This window comes from Peromyscus eremicus, chromosome 3, assembly GCF_949786415.1.
Source record: "Peromyscus eremicus chromosome 3, PerEre_H2_v1, whole genome shotgun sequence".
In the NCBI taxonomy this organism is placed as follows: domain Eukaryota; kingdom Metazoa; phylum Chordata; class Mammalia; order Rodentia; family Cricetidae; genus Peromyscus; species Peromyscus eremicus.
The window spans coordinates 60,318,199-60,340,651 of record NC_081418.1 but is presented as its reverse complement, the minus strand read 5'-3'; the positions used below and the strand labels follow the sequence as shown (position 1 = coordinate 60,340,651).

General features: G+C 35.7%; 1 protein-coding gene across 4 annotated transcripts in view; it reads left to right on the top strand.

Moving 5' to 3' along the window:
- Window positions 1-22,453, top strand: part of Kmt2c (lysine methyltransferase 2C) — a 235,888-nt gene that overhangs the window by 133,030 nt on the left and 80,405 nt on the right. For all 4 annotated transcript variants that reach the window (XM_059257756.1, XM_059257757.1, XM_059257755.1 and 1 more), the window contains exons 14-23: window positions 544-1,250; window positions 8,380-8,499; window positions 10,769-10,885; window positions 14,019-14,120; window positions 14,294-14,398; window positions 17,318-17,499; window positions 17,750-17,914; window positions 18,900-19,009; window positions 19,690-19,755; window positions 20,732-20,944. In XM_059257756.1, coding sequence (XP_059113739.1) covers window positions 544-1,250; window positions 8,380-8,499; window positions 10,769-10,885; window positions 14,019-14,120; window positions 14,294-14,398; window positions 17,318-17,499; window positions 17,750-17,914; window positions 18,900-19,009; window positions 19,690-19,755; window positions 20,732-20,944 — 1,887 coding nt within the window. The remainder of the gene's footprint in view (window positions 1-543; window positions 1,251-8,379; window positions 8,500-10,768; window positions 10,886-14,018; window positions 14,121-14,293; window positions 14,399-17,317; window positions 17,500-17,749; window positions 17,915-18,899; window positions 19,010-19,689; window positions 19,756-20,731; window positions 20,945-22,453) is intronic.

The window sequence follows — 22,453 nt, the reverse complement described above, 5'->3', positions numbered from 1 at the left end:
ATAATATTATATATGTGCTGGATAGGCTAACATATATAAGTAATAATCTAAGGAAGTCTTGATGTGGCTGAAAAACTCATCAGAAGCTATATTACAACTGTGTCTACATTGTATCTTTATGTTCTAGACCAGTCTTCCTTTTAAAAGTTTGACATTTCACTTAATATCATTGATTTTTTTTAAACTAGCTTTAAAATGAGGTTAACTTCCCATACATAGTTTTTAGTCTGTAAATGCTTAAATCATAAATGTGTCATGTGTATAATAAAAATATATCAGTAATTGAATCTCTTGTTTTTTGACTTGTTTTATTTTTAACTAGAAATTACTTTTTACCTCTAGGAATCTTACTAAGACATGTTTTCAGAAAGCCGTGATTGATTTTAATCCATAAACCATTTGGGAATTTTTGCTTTAATTACTTCAATAATTTCACTTCTTGAATTCCTTCAAAGTTGTAGTTTAGCCAGATAATTCTATTTATGCTTACACATTTTACAATTTGCATATGAGTTAATGTTACCCATTTTCTAAATTTTGTAGAATCATCTGACAATAATAGGAATCCTGAATTGGCAAATAAGGTTTCCCCTGAAATTGATAGTGAAAAAATGGAAAGTCTTTCTAAAGGGGTTCACGTTTGTGAGGAAGATGAAAGTGAAGACAGAATGGAAGTTACAGAAAATGTTGAAGTCCTTCCACACCAGACCATTGTGCCACAAGAAGACCTGCAGTTGTCAGAGGAACCTGAGGTGGTATCTAAAGCTGACCCAAGCCCTCCACAGTCATCGCCCGGGTCTGCTGCACCAGAAGCCTTACTGTCTGCTCACAGTGAAAGTTCCTTATCTTGTAAGGAACCGTTGGTGACAGAGAGAGTACAAGATGAAATGGAGCAGAAGGAAAATTCTGGATTCCCCACAGGGTGTGAGGATTTTGAAATGACTCTTGCTGTTGACAGTTGTGTCAAAGATAGTTCATGCCAAGGAGACAAATCTGTACAGTTACCAGCTGAGGAGGAATCATCATTCTCATCAGCAACTGACCTGAGCAAGGCAGATGTGTCTTCCTCCTCAATGCTTTGTTTAGACTTGCCTTCATGCGACATGCTGCACGGTTACCCTTCAACGCTCAACTCTGCTGCTGGAAACATCATGCCAACAACATACATCTCAGTCACTCCAAAAATTGGCATGGGTAAACCAGCTATTACCAAAAGAAAATTTTCTCCTGGAAGACCCCGCTCTAAGCAGGTAGGATGATATTAATGATGACAGGGAAGATATTGCATCAGTCATTTCAAATGTGAAAGTCACATCTAGCTTTGGTTTGGAAGGCAGCTTTTCCATCCACAGAATTCAATTCCAATGTTTTTGTTTTGGGAGGAGTGTATTATTTAAAAAATGCTCTTAACTGAGAATGTAATTTATTAAAATTTGGAATACAAAAATATAATCTATTTGATTATAGTTTCTAATAGAAAACACATTTTAAGGTGTTTTTAGTTCTAAAATAATCTTAGAGTCTTAAAAACACACTGTAAAATTATGAATCTATAGTAATAATGTTTACTTTTCCCAGTAATATATATAACATATATATTTAAATGCACAAATGGAAATTTTATGCTGGTGAATTTCTCATTTTGATGTCTGTTTCTGTATATAATTGCTAAGTCTTTGTAAAATTAGTTTTCAAGGTAGGACTTCATTAGTTTTAGATAAAACAATCTTAAAATGTACTGTTGTTCTTTAGCAACTCTGATGTGCTGAGGGAGCCCTCTGACCTGAAGTCGCACCCACTTGTTTGTAGTTTTCCAGAGATTTTACCATAAGACTCAGGCTCCCTTGGGATTTGCTACCCAACTCTGAGTCTTCCAAGTGCCAGAATTCTAAGCTGCTTCTCTTTGTTGGGCTTTGCAATTGTTCTTAAGTACTATAGATCCTATATTTTAGGGATGAATTACAGTTCCTTTGAAGTGGATTATAGTGAGATAGTAAAATGAAGATAATGGCTGCTTAGAATTATTTATTGTTTTTCTACACAATGGCTGCTTTCTGATATCAAACAGTAGGGAAGAGTTTAGTTTGTAGTATTTGTTTGTAATTTTAAGTCTTATGGATTAAATTGCTTCCAGGGGTTATATTTTTACTTTTATGTAGTAGTAATATATTAATCTTAGCTAGCTTTGGAGCTGTAAAGGCACTTAAAGAAAATCTGTTTTAATGGACTAATTTGTCTTGAACAAATCCTTTTTTTTTTTTTTTTTTTTAAATTCTCTAAAGACAAGTTACACCAAAGGCAAAGGGACTAGCTCTTGTTCTGTGGGAAAGACATATGCAGTGAATTACAGTATTTCAAACAGTAGTGTGTGTGTCTATGTGTATGTAGTTCAGAGGGTACTAGTGATCAAACTTAGGGCATTGTGCTTGGCAGCAGGCACCCTGACCATCTCTCAACCCTAGAATACTTTCATGTGTCAGCCCCCCACCCTCCAATTATGACCTTTGACACTTGACTTCTGTTAACCCATGAGACTTTTATTTTCTTCACAAACCAGAACCCACCCCCAATCTTTTTGTTGTTTCATAAAATCAGCTATATAACAGGTAAGTAGTTCTGTTTCTTACCAAAAAGTTGGCAAAAGAAATTTGAACCTCACATTCACTTTTGGTTCCTATCAAGATACTGCAAGATACTTTTTGGGAGGACAACTGACTATATGGCCCATGTTGGTCTGCAACTCCTTATATTCCAACTTTAGTTTAAAGATTGCTGGGGTTACAGTTGTGGATCTCCATGCCTGACTTGCAATCTCTTTTCCAACATTATGTAATGGCCCCATTTTAGGCAACTAAGAAGGCCTTTGAGGCTCTAGTTTGACTTGAATCTTGGAAGAGGAGTCCTGAGTTGAGGAGGAGGCTTTGCTTTCCTCTGCTGTACTGTGTTGTTTTTTCTCTTTTTTTAAATTTTGGTTTGTTTTTTGTAATGTGTTGAAAAGAATACTAGGTGGAAAGCTTTTAAAAAGTGTCAGGAAGTAGGATAGAAAAAGTTTTAATTGATCAAATTCCTTATTTTGTTTACATTTCGGCCTCTATTTCATTTTTCAGGTCTCAAAGTTCTTTGTCTTTAAAAAATTTTTTTTTTTAATTTATTTCTTGATTCAGCATCTTTCTGTATAGCCACAGCTGTCCCTGAGCTTGGTGTATTGCTCGTCCTCCTTCTGTTCCCTGAGTGTTGGGATTATAGGCTTGTACTACCATGTCTTGTCATATCTGTCCATTCTAGTTTATAAATTCTGAAATAACAGTAAATCATGTTTTTAAAAGTCTGTGTGTGTGTTTTGCATATATGAGTATAAGCCCTTTGCAATGTTGAACTGAAGGCACATACAGACTAGAAACACCAAACTTTTTGTATTGTTGTGCTAATAGTGATGGTTCTAAAGCCATTCCCCAAATCATTACTAAATGAACCATAATTGTATTCAGAAAGTATTGAATAGTAAAGTGGGTGACTTTACTCTTACAGTGCCCTATCAATCACAATCAGGTCTACTTTCTTACTCTGTTTAGGACTGAGCTTTATTGTTCTTTTTTTTGTTTGTTTGTTTTTGTTTTTGTTTTGTTTTTGTTTTCTTTGAGACAGGATCTCACTATATAGCCCTGTCTGGTCTGGAGTGCACTGTGTAGACCAGGCAGGCCTCCGGCTCAGAGAGAGAGTTGTCTGCATCTGCCTTCCCAGTGCAGAATGAAAGTGCTACCACTTGAGGCTGAAATTGGTTTGTAGAAATGAGGTGTTTTGTGTAAAAAGACTTTTTCAAGTCATTACAATAAGGTGTTGTACTATAGCTTTGTGTGCATAAGTGAGCAAGTATGTTTACCAAAAGACATCTGATAAACTTTTATTTCCTGTCTCTGTAAGTTGTCATTTTTCTGCTCTATCCAAGTATTTTCATAATCTATAATCTGAATTTTTCAAGAGTGTTGAAAGAGTTTAACTCGGGCTTTTAGAAGTGTGAAGTTGACTTGTGAAGTCCCAGTCTCTCTATAGTTGTTTGTAAGACAAACATATTTCCTTGGGCTCTAATAATAACGGTTATATTGAACACATGACAACATGATTGGCTTACTGTAAATTTTTTTTAACTGCTTTTTACTTCTCATCCCATTTTGGAGGGAAAGGAGGACTTTGAAGCCTAGGCTGACCTCAAACTTGGAGCAATCATGTCTTTGTCAGCCTCTTGAAAGCTGAGATTAGATTAGACTTAAAGGAAGCTGGTTATAACATACTTTTCACTGACCTTTATTGTCCCTTTTTTTCTATCCTACAGTCCTGTAACCTACATTATATGTTTATAAGTTTCCTTGAGGAAGTTAATGCTCACTTAAATCATTTGGAAAATTATTCTCTGTAACCAGTACAATCTCTATTAGATTTGTGTAGCTCCTCTCAATTTTTAGTCTCCTGGTGTTTTGTAATTTGAACTCTCATTTGTTCTTAATTCCAGTTGTAGATAGCTTAATAGTAACAGTGTATTGTTCTATGAGTAATTTTTTTGGAGGTAAGGAAATCAAAGGTTCTTAGCCCACTAGATAGGCTTAGTGTGTTGATATAACAGTGCAATGTTTATTGATGCATAAAAATATATATGTTCATGCATACAAAAATATAATGGAAGAGAAAAATAGTGTTTAGTAGTTGTTGAGCAGAATACTTGACACAACCAAGAAAAAACAGGTATAGTTTGTCCTCGTGTTTGTAGCTCAGCCCGAGTAATTCCAGAGCGATGATGCTACTTGGCAGAACACAGCATAGTAGGCAAGCATATACCTGTCAGGGGCAGCTAAGCTTTTCTCGGTGCTTTATGTGAATTTTTTTCTTCAAAGCTGGGATCTAAAACATGATTTATAACTGAATTTTCATAATTACAGCTATATTTCAGTTTTAAGGTCTAAGAGATACATACTTTTTTCTTTTTCTTTCTTTTTTTTTTTCTTCTTCTTTTTTTAGTTTTTTTGAGACAGGGTTTCTCTGTGTAGCCTTGGCTGCCCTGGAATTCACTCTGTAGACCTGGCTGGCTTCAAACTCACAGAATTCTGCCTGCCTCTGCCTCTTGAGTGCTGGGAGGTGCGCCACCACCGCCTGGCTAAAATACATACTTGTAATCATGATTTTCCTTCAATTCCTTTTAAAATTGCATATAAGTATGTCCCAGTGTCCTATGATAATATACATATTAAAATTCATTATGTAACTATCAAGCTTTTATTATATAAATTCTTCATAGCAGCCAAGTAGTTTCCTAATTACCCCTGTGTTGACATCCGGACATTCTTGGTCTAGAAAGCTCTTCATTTGTTTCATCCATGTTATATGAAATGTAAATGCTTTTTGAAATGAGATACAATTTTGACATCAAAGCTAACGTAAATTGTGATGAATAATACATAATCACCAGAAAATTCTTATTTATGAAAAAATTTAACATTTTTATCTTGGAAAGTTACTTTTTATGGTAGTTTATGGTAGTTATGTAACGTTAAAAATCAAGAGAAATTTAAGATGTACAGTAAGAAAATATCCTTAGTAAAAGGCCAGTGGAAGTAGTGAGAGAACTAGGTTGAGCTATATCTTGTCTATACACTTCTCTACCACTACATAAAATAAGGTGTAGAGCATCTCAGTTGATGATGCAATGAGAACAGCCTGCAGATTCAGTAAGGAAGATGATGGCTCACTTAGGGAAGGCTTTCTGTCAAGGAAACATTCAAGGTCTTACCTGAAGGGTAGAAGCAGCCAGCCCATTTTGAAAAGATTCTAAGGGTGGAGTATGTGTGTCATTTGGACCCTGGTTGTGTGGAGAGTACGGTATGTTTGAAGGGCAGTTAAGGAAGCCAGGGCAGGAAGAACGCACAAATCGGGAAAAAGTGAATGATACATAATGTGAGTAGAGGGAAGCAGTTGGAAAGGTTTGCCTTCTGTGTGAACTGAGGCGCAATCAGAGGGTTCAAAATAAGTTAGTTCCTTACTTTGTGAGATTTATATTTCTTAGAATGAATCTAGCTGCTGGGCAGAGAAAGTCTTGAGACTCTGGCAAGGTGGGAGGGGAGCCCAAAGAAATGATTGTTAGAACAGATGGCGTGAAAGATGGTGGCAGGCAGGACAGATTGAATTCTGGCAGTGGAAGTGTAGAGGAGAGTGTATTGGCCAGAGACAAAATGAGATAAATTCTGGGTTTGCCAATGCTTTGATTGGAAGGGTTAAAAGAAAACAGATCAGAAAGGCAGAGAACACTTTTTGATCAGAGGACTAGATGCCGTTCTAAAAATAAAAAAGACTAGCAGATGAAACCAGCCATGGGAGAGATTTTAGATGTGATACATGTTAGCGGTTATCTTAGTTACTTTTCTATTGCTATGAGAGGACACCATAACCAAGGCAACTTATAGAAGGAACAGTTTATTTTGGGCTTACAGTTTCAGTGGGTTAGAATGCATGGTACCATCATGGCAGGGAGCATGACGGCAGAGAAGCAGGCATGGTCCTGGGGCTGTAGCTGAGCACTCACATCTCATCCACAAGCTGAGTCAGAGAGAGCATGCTAGGAATGGTGCAGATCGTTGGAAACCTCACCATTTGCCCCCAGTGACACGCCTCCTCCAACAAGGTCACATTTCCTAATCCTTCCCAGGCACTTTCATCAGCTGGGTACCAAGTGCTCAAACCTAACTAAGTCTCTGGGCCTATGGGGGCCTTTCTCATTCAAACCACCACAGAAGTTTTGTTTAACAAGATGGATGTGCTAAGGAAATTGAAAAAAAAAAAATCACACTTCCTTGGAGATGTTAGAAAAAAAAAAGTTAAAATTAGAAACTGTGAATGTAGAATAGAAGACAACTGTTTCCAAGATGGCATTTTAAGCCTTCGCTGTAAATAGCGTTTAGGATTTGGGCTTTAGCTCTTAGGAAGAAGGCTTTCAGCAGTCAATGAATGAACTTGCATAGGAAATAGAGAAACATCATCAGGGAGATATTCTACCACCAGATCAACAGAACTGTCTTGAGTGAAAATGAGAAGAGAGAATGGCCCCTTGACAAGGAAGATGGCACAGACACAGATGCCATGGGAAGTACGGTAGTGAGCAGAAGTCATTGGCTGCTGTCTTCTGAGAGGAGTATGTCCTTGTTTACTGAGCTTAGACAAAGTGTGATTAGGGAATTGATAGCAGAGAGAAAACTTAAGAATCATCCTAGATAATAAAACAGAGTGGCTGGTGATGGATTGCTGGGCTTAAGACATGTGGCTCTTTAGTTTGAGTTAGAAGTAGACTTAATTTCTTCTTTGTGTTTCTTAACTTTTTTCCACTCCAAACTTTATCAACTGTCTCTTCAGTGTGGGTTGGAGGTCATGCTCTTATTTTGGGTTATTTAAATTGCTGATTGCATTTATGTTAATACTGGGCTTTTTATTAGTTCGATGATGATCTAGAAACCTGGTAAGTACAATATATCTTGTTTTAAGATTTTGTCATTTAATTGGTGAAATAATTGTATATATTCTTAAATTGACTGATTCAAAATAGGTTCTTTGTTGTTTGACATTTGTTCTATTTTTCTTAAAAGTATTGCCTTAGTAGAATAAACATTCTTCTTGCTCTTTAGTGTCTTTGTCAGATTAGCTGAGATTGCATAATGTGGTTACTTGGAAGTGAGATGCCTAGATGCCTTAATTTCATTTTAACTATTTTAATGAGACACCATTTCTTGCATATTAGGCATTTTAGTCATTTTAATTTGCAAATTTAGGACAATTTGCTTTAATAAATCTCATAGCTATTCAAATTAGCTCCTTGGGTATAATTGCTGTAAGATGGCATTCCTATAAGTAAAAATCATGCAAGGTGAATGCTTTCATTCTGAGTGTGTGTTTCAGCCTACTAGTTTGGTGTTTATACCAGTGAATAGAACACTCATTAAGGTTGTCCTTTCCCTCCTTTTGGTTTAGACATACTTGTTAGATAATATAAATCCCTGAATAGCTTTCTTCTGGTATTACTTCTTAGACTGTGACTGACTTTCATTTTATTTTTAAAAGTAATTATAGTTCATGAGTCAGTGCTGTTGTTATCTAAACCTTAATTTTATTATACTTTATTGTATTGATATTTCTACTTAGATATTTAATTTAAATTATACCTGCCAACATTTAAGGTAAAGTCACTTTAGGTGATATGTTTATTTTCCCAAACTTGAAGCAATTTGTCCTAATTTTCCATACGTTTGCATTTGCTTTTGCTTTGCTAAAATTCCTTAGTTGCTGGCTTTGTTCTTTTATGTTGCTGAGTTTTATACATCTATTTTCTCACCTGCCATATCCTAGGGGGCTTGGAGTAACCATAATACAGTGAGCCCACCTTCCTGGTCCCCAGACATTTCAGAAGGCCGGGAAATTTTTAAACCCAGGCAGCTTTCTGGCAGTGCCATTTGGAGCATCAAAGTGGTAAATAAACTTGCATTTACATTCATGTATCATTTCTTTCTGGTTTGCTTTGTTCTATTGAATGTTAAGAATTAAACCTTTCTTTTCTAGATTCAGCTTCCAGAGCCACTTTTTAAATCTGAAAACTTGCCTTATAATATGTTTCACCCAAAGATCTAGTTGAGGAGGAAGTTAAATAGGAATATTATAAGGGTACATTTTTAATGCCTTTTTTTCTGACTGATTTTCTTTTATTGTTGTTAGTATAAGTATTTCTTTGAAGGGAAAATTCTTGTCACATGGACCAAAGTGGAATTAGGAACTTGCTCATTTACAATATCATAAAATTTAGCTGATTACATACAGACAGAGGAAATATACTACAATGTCAGGAAGTTTCATTGTGTATGTTTATCTCACAGTCATAGAGCGTTCCTGTGTCATGGGTTGATGATGCTCTCTCAGTTCTTGACATTAAGTAGTCAGGTACAATTTGAAGCAGGAAAAGTTAAAAAAGTAATCATCTTGAAAGTTAAAATACTTTATTGACTAAAGAAAGTAATTTCCCCTCATCCTCAATATTTAGTATATTTCTAAGAAAATATATTCTGAAAGTCTGCTGAAATCTTTCACTAGTTTCTATTTCAATTGGAAGGGCAAATTTATGCTCATCCAGATAATTGTAATTATCCAAGGTAATGTGGTGTAATTTAAGCTTATTTATTAAAATTAATTAATTGGTTGATTAGAGAATAGTCTCATTATGTAGCCCAGGCTGGCCTTGAACTCCATTCAAATCCTTCTTCCTCAGACTCCCAAGTGCTGGGATTACATCCAAGTGCCACCATACCCAAGTTTAAATATTTAAGAGTATAAAATATGACTCTTTTGATGGTTTTGTAGCAAATGCTGCCAATTTTCACTTACCTTTAATCTGTACCAATGGATTTTAGGGAAAATTAACTGAGAGATTACTGTAATCCTGATTTTTAACTACTATGTCACCACTCCTTTCTGCCACAAACCACTCTGATTCCTGCTGAAAACAACCTGCCTAGTGCAGTCCCACCCTGTCTATCTCTGTTCAGAGCTGAAGACCTCTCAAAGGACCTAAAGAACAGCGTGAGAGAGGACCAGGAAAGACAGTTTGGAGCTAGAAGGTGTTTGTGTTTATTAAAAACAAAGGGGAAAATACAAGTCCCCTTTCCCTTTGTTCATACAGTGTTTTATTCTCTCAACATTAACATAGTACTTTGACCCTGAGCCTATTCTGCTCAATAGACAGTGGTTTCAGCTTATGAAACTGATGAAGGGTATCAGGTGAAGATGTTACAAGGAACAGAAGTTTCCCTGACTAACTTCATATCTAATATCTATTTATAATATGCAGTTTTTCCTCAGTCAGTAATATATAATTCTGAATATAAACAAGGTGGAGTCAGGGCTCTAATATTGGTTGGTACGTATGGCCTAAGATCTCAGAGAATTTAACTATTTTCCTATAGGAATTTTTCTTATGTTAGTGAAACATTATTTTTAAGGGTAATTATTTTGCCTTTATGTCAATTTTATTAAAATCTTTAAGCAACTTTAAATATTGTGTCAAAATGAGTTAGATATATTCAGTTTGTATGACAGCTATTCAGTGATAAAGGATGCTGATTATATTTTCATGACAGAAAGAATACCGCTTCACACTAGTAAAATGTGACTTTGCTGCCTTGTAATATATCAGAATAGTGACTACAAACTAGGGACTGTGGGCCACTTGCTAGCTTAGTGACCTTGGAGAAGTCACTGACAAATTTTAGCCTCAGTACAATTATTATCTCTAAAATGGAGTGGGTTTATTGAGAAGAAAAATTGCTCAGATCAGTGTGTACTAAGTGCCCGATAAATGTTCCTTTTACTCTCATCTCCGAGAGGAGAGTTTTTCTTTGGCATCTTGTACTGAAGATAGTCCGTGCATAAAGAAATGTCTATGTTGGGTCTAGTTGCTCTAGGTACCTAGGATAAAGGTATAGGGAGTCAAAAGTAGTGTCAAGGTCTGCTGATGGGAAGCACACACAATGATAGAGGCAACATTTGATTCTGAAGTTTTTAGTAGTTTTATTGATAAATTTTGGATACATATTTAAAGATGAAAATAGTAAGTCTGGTCTATTAATATGTATCATCCAATTATAAAAGGAAGGTAAATATTTGTAACATGTTTTATTTCACTGACTTCTGGATTTTAAAATTCTTTTGGGCATTTACAGAATGTTAACTCATTCTTATCTGTTACTAGGGCCGAGGGTCTGGATTCCCAGGAAAGCGGAGACCTCGTGGTGCAGGACTGTCAGGACGAGGTGGCAGAGGCAGGTCTAAACTGAAGAGTGGAATTGGAGCTGTTGTATTACCTGGGGTGAGACTTATATTCTTATTATTCCAGTAGCAGTTAATGGTGATGCTGCCATTTGTAGCAAGTTGTTTTTATCCTGAGAGTCCCAGGAATAGTCTCATACGTTTACATTTTGCCATGTTTCTGCTTGATAATAGTGGACTTCGTTTTATTTTGAAAGTCTGTTCAGGTGGTTTTGTTTTCTGATTTGTCATCCTTTTCTTCCTTTTTTCTTTGACATCTTTTTATGCCAACCTACAAGAGAGAATTTGTAGTGTATTTTCTTTCTTTCTTTCTTTCTTTCTTTCTTTCTTTCTTTCTTTCTTTCTTTCTTTCTTTCTTTCTTTCTTTCTTTAATTAAAAATATTATTGATAGCCAGGTGGTGGCGCACGCCTTTAATCCCAGCACTTGGGAAGCAGAGGCAGGCGGATCTCTGTGAGTTCGAGGCCAGCCTGATCTACAGAGTGAGTTAGTGAGTTTCAGGAAAGGTGCAAAGCTACACAGAGAAACCCTGTCTCGAACAAAAACCAAATATATATATATATATATATATATATATACTAATATTGAATTCTATTTTTAAAGATTATTACTTCATGTCATGTGTATGGGTATTTTTCTGAATGCATGTGTGTGCATTGTGTGTGCCTTGTGCCCTAAGTATTCAGAAGAAGAAATCAGATCTCCCAGAACTAGATGGTTGTGAGCCATTTTGCATGGCTGCTGCGAATTGAATTCAGGTCTTCTGCAAGAACAATATGTACTCTTAACTCTGTTTAGCATTCTCTCCAGCCCCTATTTGTTAGATTGGCATTTAAAGTTATTTTTCATTTCAGTTGCTATAATTATTATAAATAAGACCTATAAAGAAAAACTAGGAAGGTTGTAGATTAATACAAATTTGAATGATGGCCAAGATTGCATGACTATTTTGGATTGATAAATGTTTACTGATTGGCACATTTTGAGGTTTCCTGTTGATGTGCATTGAAAAATCTATTTGAGCTGGGTGGTGGTGGTGCACACCTTTAATCCCAGCACTCGGGAGGTATAGATAGGCAGGTTGAACTCTTGAGTTTGAGGCCACCCTGGTCTACAGAGCAAGTTCCAGGATAGCCAGGGATGCACAGACAAACCTTGTTTCAAAAAAAAACTGAGAGACAGAGACAGACAGATAGACAGGGATGCACAGACAAACCCTGTCTCAAAAAATCGAGAGAGAGACAGAGAAAGATATTTGAACTGGGTATGTTGGTGCACTCTAATCCCAGCATTAAGGAGGCAGAGGCAGGCAGATCTCTTTGAGTTCAAGGCCAACCTCATCTATGTAGAGTTGGGGGGAGCGGGAGGGAGTGAGTGTTGAAACTTATTTCTGGGCATGGTGGCTCGCACCTTTAATCATAGAACTTGGGAGCCTCAGGCAGGTGGATCTCAGTGAATTTCAGGCTTACTTGATCTACAGTGTGAGTTCCAGGCTAACAGGAGCTACATAGTTAGACCCTGTCTCAAAACAGTCAAATTCAGAATAAAACAGACTTATTGAGACATAGTTGGTATGAGGGTACAGATATTTGAATACACAATTTAATAAGTTTTGGTGTGTATAAACCCTGAAAACTATAGTCTAATCAAAGCAGTGAAGACTTTCATCTCTTAGATCCTCTGAAATCCTTCTGGTTCTCCAGCTTCACCTCTAACCTTTCTCCCCAAGCATGACTGATCTGAGTTTGTTGTAGCTCATACCTGTAATATTAGCACTTGGGAGGCTGATGCAGGATTGGTGCCAGTTCACATATTTTAAGCGTAGAGTCTTTATTTGTCCCTTGGTCATGCCTCCAGGTTAAATATTTAGGTTGATTAATGGTTTCCCTCGAAATCATCAAGGGTTTTTATGACTTTAAATTGATGTTTGCCCCTTGATCATAACATCACACTGATGATACTATCAATTAAAACTTACTTTACATGTGTTTGAATTTAAAATGTTACATTAACATATTTTTAGCTGAAATTTCATCTATTCTCCAATAAAATTATTTTATGTTTTGACCTTGACTGTAACATGTTCACTGTAGGTTCTAACCTTTTTCAGAAAAGAGGATCATATTTTATTATTTTAGTATTGACCTCCTCATTCCCTGTTACTATGTCTAATTCAGAGCTTTTGCAGGAGCAGAGTGTGTAATAAGAATCCAATTGGTTCCTAGTTGGTTTGGGGAAACATAATCAAGTTCAGAAATGAGCACCCATGGTTGGTAATTGTTTTGCTAATACTGACATTTTGATAAGCTAATCATGACATTCTTAAGTGGTGCCATTTAGTAGAAATGAATAGGAAAAACATACGTAATTTAAAACTTCCTGGGAGTCACATTTAAAAAGTTATAGTGGGGCTAGAGAGATGGCTCAGTAGTTGGGAGCAGTGGCTGCTCTTCTGGTAGACCCGGGTTCAATTCCCAGCACCCATAGGACAGCTCTCAACTGTCCCTTGGAAAAAGACTACCAGCCTGTTTCTCTCTAGTTCACTAGTTAAAAAAAAAAAAAAAGTTATAGTGAACTAACAAAGTTAATTTTAATGTGTCTTATGACTCCTATATTTAAATCATTACCATTTCCCCATGTAATGTATATAAGGTTGATAACAAGCTATTTTTATATTCTGAGCTTGGTACTGAGTCTTTGATGACTGCTGTGTGAATTATAATATATCCCAGTTTCAACTAATCACATTGCAGTTCTCAAGTATGACCAAAAGTGATATGCACATACTTATATATGCTATAATTTTATAGTTTCTTGATTAGAATTTCTGAGTAATTAAGTATTACTAAAGACAGGCTTTGGGGTTCTCATTTGTCCGTATCTGTGGCACTTGTATGTCTAAAGTAATAACTCAGTGAATTGAAAAAAATCATAACTTTTAATTTGGGATATAGGTTCTTGCTATATAGCCAGGCTAGCCTCAACCTTACCATCCTCCTGCCTCAGCTTCCTGAGTGCTGTGATTATTGGTATATACCACCATGCCTGACTATGAGTAAAAGTATTTTTTAGTTAATGTTATTTAGAATTGTTAGTCTAGACCCAGACAAAATTTGTATTTTATTTGTAAGAATAAGTAAGTAATTTGATGTTTCATATTTTTGCTTTTTGTAGGTATCTGCTGCAGATATTTCATCAAATAAAGATGAAGAAGAAAATTCTATGCACAATACGGTTGTGTTGTTTTCTAGTAGTGACAAGTTCACTTTGCATCAGGTTTGAACTTAATCTTCTGTTTTTCAGTTCTTCCCCATATTAATCTGTCCCATTGCCTAGGTATCATCCAGTTAGGCTATAGTACTATGATAATTAAGAATATATTTTTAAAATCTAGGTTTTCTTAGCTTTATGTGCAATTTAAAATAGTTTTACATGTTGTTAAATTTCAGGATATGTGTGTGGTTTGTGGCAGTTTCGGCCAAGGAGCAGAAGGAAGATTACTTGCCTGTTCACAGTGTGGTCAGTGTTACCATCCATATTGTGTCAGTATTAAGGTAATGTGCTTAAGTTAAAATTCTAATAAGGAATTCTATCTATCTAATCTATCTATCTATCTATCTATCTATCTATCTATCTATCTATCTACCATCTATCTATCTGTGTGTGTGTATTTGCAGACACAGAGGACAGCTTGTGGGAGTTGGTTCTCTCCTACCATATATGTGGGTCCTGAGGATCAACTTAGATTATCAGGCTAGCACTCCAGGTTATTTCACTAGTCCCAACAAATACATACATATTTTGATTTTGTTTGAGCACTAATATGGTTCTCTCAGTTCTTAAAATTAATCATGTGTCTGTTATACATAATGACAATATTTAAATCAAGTATTTGTTGCTATTATGCGTATGTGGTAATATTTTAGTACTTTAAATACTGTTTTTAAGTGTTACCTCAATTATCTCCCCCCCCCCCAAAAAAAAAGTCTGTGGTCTTGAATTATGCAATTTTCCTTTGGTTGTATTGAACATAAAAACGTAGGTATATATTCTTAAAGCAATTTGTTTTATGACTGTTTGCTGAGACATTAGTTTTACTTTCATTTTTTTATTTTTTCAAGACAAGGTTTCTCTTGTATTATGTTAATATAGTGATGTCACCATGTCATATAGTCTCTAAAATACTGTACAACTGTGAATAAGTTAAGGTGCAGCCAACAAATTAGCCCTTAGCAGTATCAGTGGTACGAAAACAGTTTTTAGGCGCACATGGAAGTCACATGGCGGTTCCCCTCATCTGTGAGCATTCCCTTTCCTGGTCTCAGGACTACACCCAATCACCTGGTCACTAGTGTCTTCACACTCACCCTAAATTGGTTGAGATGTACTTTTTTCAGCCTTGGGTGAACTTTGGACATGATCTGCTTACAGATCTCCAGTAGGTGTTCTTTCCTTGGTATAGGTCTTTATTATATCTTGTACATGTGTAACACTTATTTTTGTGACCTTTTATTTTCCCATAGTCTATCCTGAGGATTCTAGTTGCCTCAATTTTCTGATCTCTTAGAATATCTTAAAAACTCAGCAAAACTGTTGGGACATTGTCTTAATCTCTCTAGGTGGCTTAGACATTGTCTATCAGCAAAGTATCACAAGACTCAGCCTTGTTTCCTCCCCTTTAGAGGCTACATTCTTATTCTGTATGATTTACAGTTTAATACACTTTGCCAAGTTATATCAGATTCTTGAAAATCTTCAACTTTATCTCACACTTGTTCTTTTAATCTGGGGCTTGGCACATTGTAGGCCACTGCCCAGTTTGCACTCACACTTTTATCGGAATATAGCAGTGCTCTTTGGTTGCACTTGTTTATAGTGCAATAGAAGTTGCAATAGACGACAGGGCCCACAAAACCTCAAATACTTGCTGCCTGCACACTTGCAGAATATGCTGTTTACTGCACTATTTCACTCTGCTTTTCCTTTAAGACTCTTCTTCACTTGGTAAATAATCTGTTATAATTGGTAATTTTAGGCATTTAAAAGAAGTCAATATGCTAAATCAAAGTGATAAACATCAAAACCCCAGTCTTATTTAGCTGTACATCAAGCCTTTTCTCTTGTGCATAATTCTATAGTTCTCAGTAATAAGCTGGTACCACTGCTTTATCAGTGTCTGATATTCCTGACTCACTATTCTCAATACTCAAATTCAGGTTTAATTTTGAACATATGGTTTCTGCCTTCCTATTACATCTTCATGGTACAGTGTCACTGCAGTTAAATCAGAAAAAAATACTGGCTATGATGCAGTAAATGTTCACTGTAGATCTAAGTTAAGAACTGTTACTTTTGTCTTTTTCTGAATTTTTAAAAGCAAGAAGAATATAATCATAAGTAACTCTCCATTCTTGTTTTACTGTTGTTTTTAGCCTATTGCAATACACTATCCTATCAGATTGCTTTCTCAAATACCATTTTTCCTGGGGTAATACTGTATTGCTTTGCTCTAATCTGTGCCCATAGCGTCCAGTGTATGGTTCTTTGCACATCCTTAACTTTCTGACTCATTTAGCTAAGTTAAGTATTGTGCTTTGCACAAGTATTTTCTTGTATATTGTGGACGTTGTACTATTCTATTTTAACATCTGCGGTGGATGGATGGAATGATTTTTTTACCATGTACCTTTGTACTTTTGTAATAAATAAGACATTCTTATAGACAGTTGTTCCTCTGAAATCAATTCAATTTCCTCCCTAGTAGCTTTTAGACTTTCTCATTCTTCAAGATATGAATTTTCAGTATATACCTTTACTCTTTGCTATTTCATTGTGACTTGGGAGCTTTATGCTTTTCAAGATCTTTAGGATCTCCATGGTATAGCTTCTTTGAGGACTTTATTAGGGATGTAGAGATTCTCAAAAATCCTGCAACTCATTTCTTTGAAACAGAAAAATAAAAGCATAAAGGTTAGTTCTGTAAGTCCCAGCTTCATGACCTGAAAGACCATAAAATGTCCCTTAGAATTTAGTATTTTGCTGTGGTAATTTTTCCCTCTCTTGTTTATTTGGTAGTTAAATTCCCATACCATGACCGCAAATTTCAGAAGCATGAATTCTTAGAAACGTCATACATAGAGATTTTGTTGATGTAGTTTCAAATCTTGTCAATAGTAGTAAGGCAGCTTACTCAGTTTTAAAATCCAGTCACCATATGTGTGAATATAATAGGATTAAATCTGAAGCACAGAGTTGTTATATGGGCTCAAATGGTGTAAAAATATGCACCACTTGTGCTAACCAGGTGGGCTCTTAAATGTGTGAGGAAGTGCCTTCCTGAGTATTGCCACCCATACTTCTTATCTGCTCCTGTTCTGTATATATGTACTCAAGCACAGTAATAATACATGCACTGTACTATTAGACAAAATGCCTTCTAAGTTAAATAAATAAATCATGATTTTTTTTTCCAGATCAGTAAAGTGGTTCTTAGCAAAGGTTGGAGATGTCTTGAGTGCACAGTGTGTGAGGCCTGTGGGAAGGCTACTGACCCAGGAAGACTCTTGCTGTGTGATGACTGTGACATAAGCTATCATACCTACTGCCTAGACCCTCCATTGCAGACAGTTCCCAAAGGAGGCTGGAAATGCAAATGGTACCCTAGGATTTATGTTACCTTGTCATTCTTTCAAGTTCTGAACTTCTACTTATCATGTTGTTCTTATAAAGTATTTGTATGTGCCTAATCATACACATTTGGCATGATACGTATTACTAAAATTTATTAGAAAAATTTCCACATTTATAATATTATTTCCTCTTATTCTATGCACTTGTAGCATCCCAAATTGTCATAATTGAATATAAAATAAACTTGAGACTTTTGTGGGGGATTTGGATTTCAGGTGTGTTTGGTGCAGACACTGTGGAGCAACATCTGCAGGTCTGAGATGTGAGTGGCAAAACAATTACACACAGTGTGCTCCTTGTGCCAGCTTGTCTTCCTGCCCCATCTGCTATCGAAATTACAGAGAAGAAGACCTCATTCTGCAGTGTAGACAATGTGATAGGTACTGTGCCTTTTTATCTCCTTTGCTATCTTCTCAAGCCTTTTTCTCAAATATAGTGAAAGGAACTTAGAAAATTACTTCCCTTGATCATAAATTTTGGGAATAAAACTTTGCTTTGTAGATTTTTAGTCTATTAGAAGCTTCCATACTACTTTAATATTTTAAAAATTTCAAAATTAGACACTTAAGGCGTTCAGTTGGGGTGTTTGATGGTTTATCAGTCTCTTGAAATTAGATGCATAATTAGTGCGTGCATATGCATTTTCTTATGGAGAATTTCTGAATCTTCTGGTAAATTCTAAAAATGGTCTCATACACTCTATCTGTCTATCTATCTATCTATCTATCTATCTATCTATCTATCTATCTATCTATCCCCCTGAAGCTCTAGATCTTATAACTGAATATTAGGTACAACCTTTGGTCTTCCTAACTAGTATGTGCACCTTCAAACTGCAGACTACTTCCTTTGTTTCAGTACTATTGTCAGTTCAGCACTCTATGCAAAGTGTTAGTTTTAATTCACCAGTGGTACAGTATTCTTTTCAAATAAGTTGTGTAATTTTTGTAGCATTCTACTAGCAAACTGTTCTAAAGCAAGGTCATGATCACTTGACACATACGTATTTGTTACTAGTTTGATGCAGTATGTGGCACATATGCATACACTTGTCTCTGTACTCTTCTGAATTCCTGCTTGACCTGGCTGGCTTCATTGCTGTCTTTGACTTTCAGCATTTGATCATGAATGGATCTGTCCTTCTAACAATGTGCATTTGCTTCTTCCTTAATATTTATTCTCATTCCTTTTCTTCACTACTCAGCCCAAGGAAGAATATTATGAGTTAATAGGGATAGTTAGGGGGAAAGACTTAGACATTTGAATCTTGGGACTTTTAAGTTTGAGAACTGTCAACCACTGTTGTGATTTTATAAAGAATACAATTTCTAGAATATTCACTTCTTTTAAATGTGGTCTTTTTAGGTGGATGCATGCAGTTTGTCAAAACTTAAATACTGAGGAGGAAGTGGAAAATGTAGCAGACATTGGTTTTGATTGTAGCATGTGCAGACCCTATATGCCTGCATCAAATGGTAAGATAACAACATGAACTATGAGTTTGTGTTGCCCTGTGTCTCCTTGATTTGTGAAATAGAAATTGTTTTGTGCTATAATACACTTCCTATCCCAACTTTATTAAAACAGATTATATAAAGAGAGAAAATGAAGCATATACACATTAGATATAAAATATAATTTTGCTCTCAAGGTTTAACCTCTTGGAGTTAATTGTATTCAGAAATCCCCCATTCACTCTCTGCTGGTTTTCTTCTTTATGCCCCTTATTTTGTTTTGTTCTTGTTTCAGAAACTGAGTGTAGTAGCGAGCACTAGTAGTCCTAGCACTTGGGGAAGCTGAGGCTGTGGGATAGTGAAGCTGAGCTAGCCTGCATTACATGATGCATACCAGGCCAGGCTCAGCTATATAAGTAAGAGCTTGTCTCAAAAAAAAAAAAAAATAATAATAATAATAAACTAATCAGTGAAATAATCCCTTTGAAAACCCAAAGCTACTTTTTGGGTCAGGATGGAACACGTGGGTATAGTACTTGACTGGCATGTACAAGGCAGCCCCTCCCACCCACATGCACAGAATTAACATCCTATGATAGTCAGACATTTGTTGAATGATGCATGTACAGATGCTGACATTTTAATCCTGTATAAGTCATTGTTTTCTCAGATATTTCCTGAGTTTTTGTTTTTCTTTTCAGTGCCTTCCTCAGATTGCTGTGACTCTTCACTTGTGGCACAAATTGTCACAAAAGTAAAAGAGCTAGGTAAAATTTGAAATGGTTTTCTTTTAGAAAAAGCATATACTAATTCTTAAACAACTGGCTTGATGCTTATATGAATTAAGTGAATTGTTTGGTATTAATTTCTAGAATTAATATAGAAAATGTTCATATTAGCTCCCTTTGCTGTAGTTGTATTCCTGTAAGTTTCAGAAAATAATGAAAAGAACAGCTCTTTTGATTAACTCTTAGTGTCCTGCTTGCCTTGACTTCAGTTGGGAACTGTTCTGGCTTAGTTGTCAGCAGAAAAAGAAAGCCTACATAAGTAAGCATTCACTTAGTACTAAGGAATATTTTATAATTTTTTTCTCTGATAACTTAGAATAACCGGTGACATGACATTTTTATGAGAGATTTGTTCTTTTAACTGATATTGACAACATTTCTGATACAAAAATTTGTATTGTATTGGAGTTGTTTTAATAAACAAGTGTTCAAATTAAAGGTTTGAGTCTGAAAAATTTATGGTCTTATTATTAATATTTTAGCTAGCATACATAACAGTGGCTTCATTATGGCTTTTTCGTCCATATATATTATTGTACTTGAGGGTGCAGGATCTTTACAAAATTTTTACCTCTCTGTGTAAGTCATCATATTGATTCTAGTTTTCCAAATGGGCTTCTGGAGTACTTTTGTTTCTCTTACGTAAATTGGTCCTTACATTTTGGTCTTTACAAGGAAAAGACTTATTACTGAGCATCTGTAGCTTCAGTGTTATTGATACATGAAAGATAAAATGCTTTTATTTATTTATTTTTTGTCAACATACAGCCTTTCTGCCTGTAGTCCTAAAAGGTTTTCAGTGTTAACTGAACATCATCAGTTCATGCATTTTGTAGATATTTGCTGAATGGATGTGTAGTTGTATTTTCTTACCATGTAGATTTTGGAATATTAATCAGCTTATCAGTTTCAGATGAAAGCTTTAAGTTGTATTCTTGGGGTTTTATAATTTTAGATCCACCTAAGACCTATACCCAGGATGGTGTATGTTTGACTGAATCAGGGATGACTCAGTTGCAGAGTCTCACAGTTACAGTTCCAAGAAGAAAACGGACAAAACCAAAATTGAAATTAAAGATTATAAACCAGAATAGTGTGGCTGTCCTTCAGACCCCTCCAGACATCCAGTCAGAGCATTCAAGAGATGGTGAAATGGATGATAGTCGAGGTAATACTCATTTATTTTCCTTGAGACACATATGCAAGAATTAGTGTATAAAATAACTTCTAAAAGATATATATTTGTAAGGGTTAGTCATATATTTGTAAGGGTTAGTCATACTTAACTTAGTCAAGCTTAAGGTACCTCTTGTTTGGACACTTCTCCTCTTCAAGTGATGTTCTTAGACTTGCATTTGCATATTTTCTTGTATTGAAATGTTTTTGTGATCGAAAACTCTAAGAGTATTGTTTGTTAAGCTTGTAAGTAGGGACATTCAGAGTGATTCACTTCAGTTTGCTGGAATGTCATCCTAAACCCTCCTCAAAGCTTTGTAAATTGGTGATTCAAAAATGGTTTCTTTATCAGAATAGATACCATAAGGTTTTTCTGTCTGAACTTGTGAGGTAACAAAATAATTTTAGTAGCAGCATTAAGTATAGCACAGAGTAGCTTTGTTTATTTCTAAGAATGGTCAGTTTTGATGTCTTTATTTTGGAGTGATTATTTGCACCTGACTCAGAAATAAAGCTGTAATCATTTTCCCATCTTTTTTTTTTTTTTTTTTTTTTTTGAGACAGGGTTTCTCTGTGTAGCTTTGCGCGAAAAGACTATTTATATTATATGTCTGTAGAGAACAACAGAAACAAACATTTGGGAAGATTTATGAAATTTTATCCTGTTGGAGATGTGATATACTAATAGGCCAGTTTACTCTTTCTCTTGGGACATTTTTTTTTTTTTTAAATGATTTGTCCTTTTTCTTCACATGTCTCATTTCTCCAGTGTTCTTCAGATTCCTTAGCTTCATTCTCATCAAAGACAAAAACAAGACCCTATTCCAACCTTACCTTTGGGGAGGTTCCTTTTTGAATTTATTTATTTTTTTATTTTATGTGCATTAGTGTATGTATGCCTGTTTGAGGGTGTCAGGTACCCTGGAACTGGAGTTACAGACAGTTGTGAGCTGCCATGTGGGTGCTGGGAATTGAACCCAGGTCCTCTGGAAGAGCATTCAGTGCTCTTAACCACTGAGCCATCTCTCTAGCCCCAAGGGAGGTTCCTTTTTGCCAAGTTATATTTGATCAAATGAAAAGCATTTGTAAGTCTTATAAGTTAGTATAGATTGAATGGTCACACTGGTTGATGAACTATCACCTCTTTTTTTTTTTTTTTTTTTTTTTTTTTTTGGTTTTTAAGACAGGGTTTCTCTGTGTAGCTTTGCGCCTTTTCCTGGAACTCACTTGGTAGCCCAGGCTGGCCTCGAACTCACAGAGATCCACTTGGCTCTGCCTCCCGAGTGCTGGGATTAAAGGTGTGCGCCGCCACCGCCTGGCTCATTTAGTAGTATTTCTTAGATGTGTATTGTATAACAGATATGGGAAATTATGTCAGTGGACAAAATAGGTAAATCCTGGATCTTATATCTTGTTGTTTAAAGACAAGTTGCTTTAAATAAATTTGATTGATAGATATCTTATGAGCTTTGTTTCCTCTTTCTTAATCAGCATGTCATAC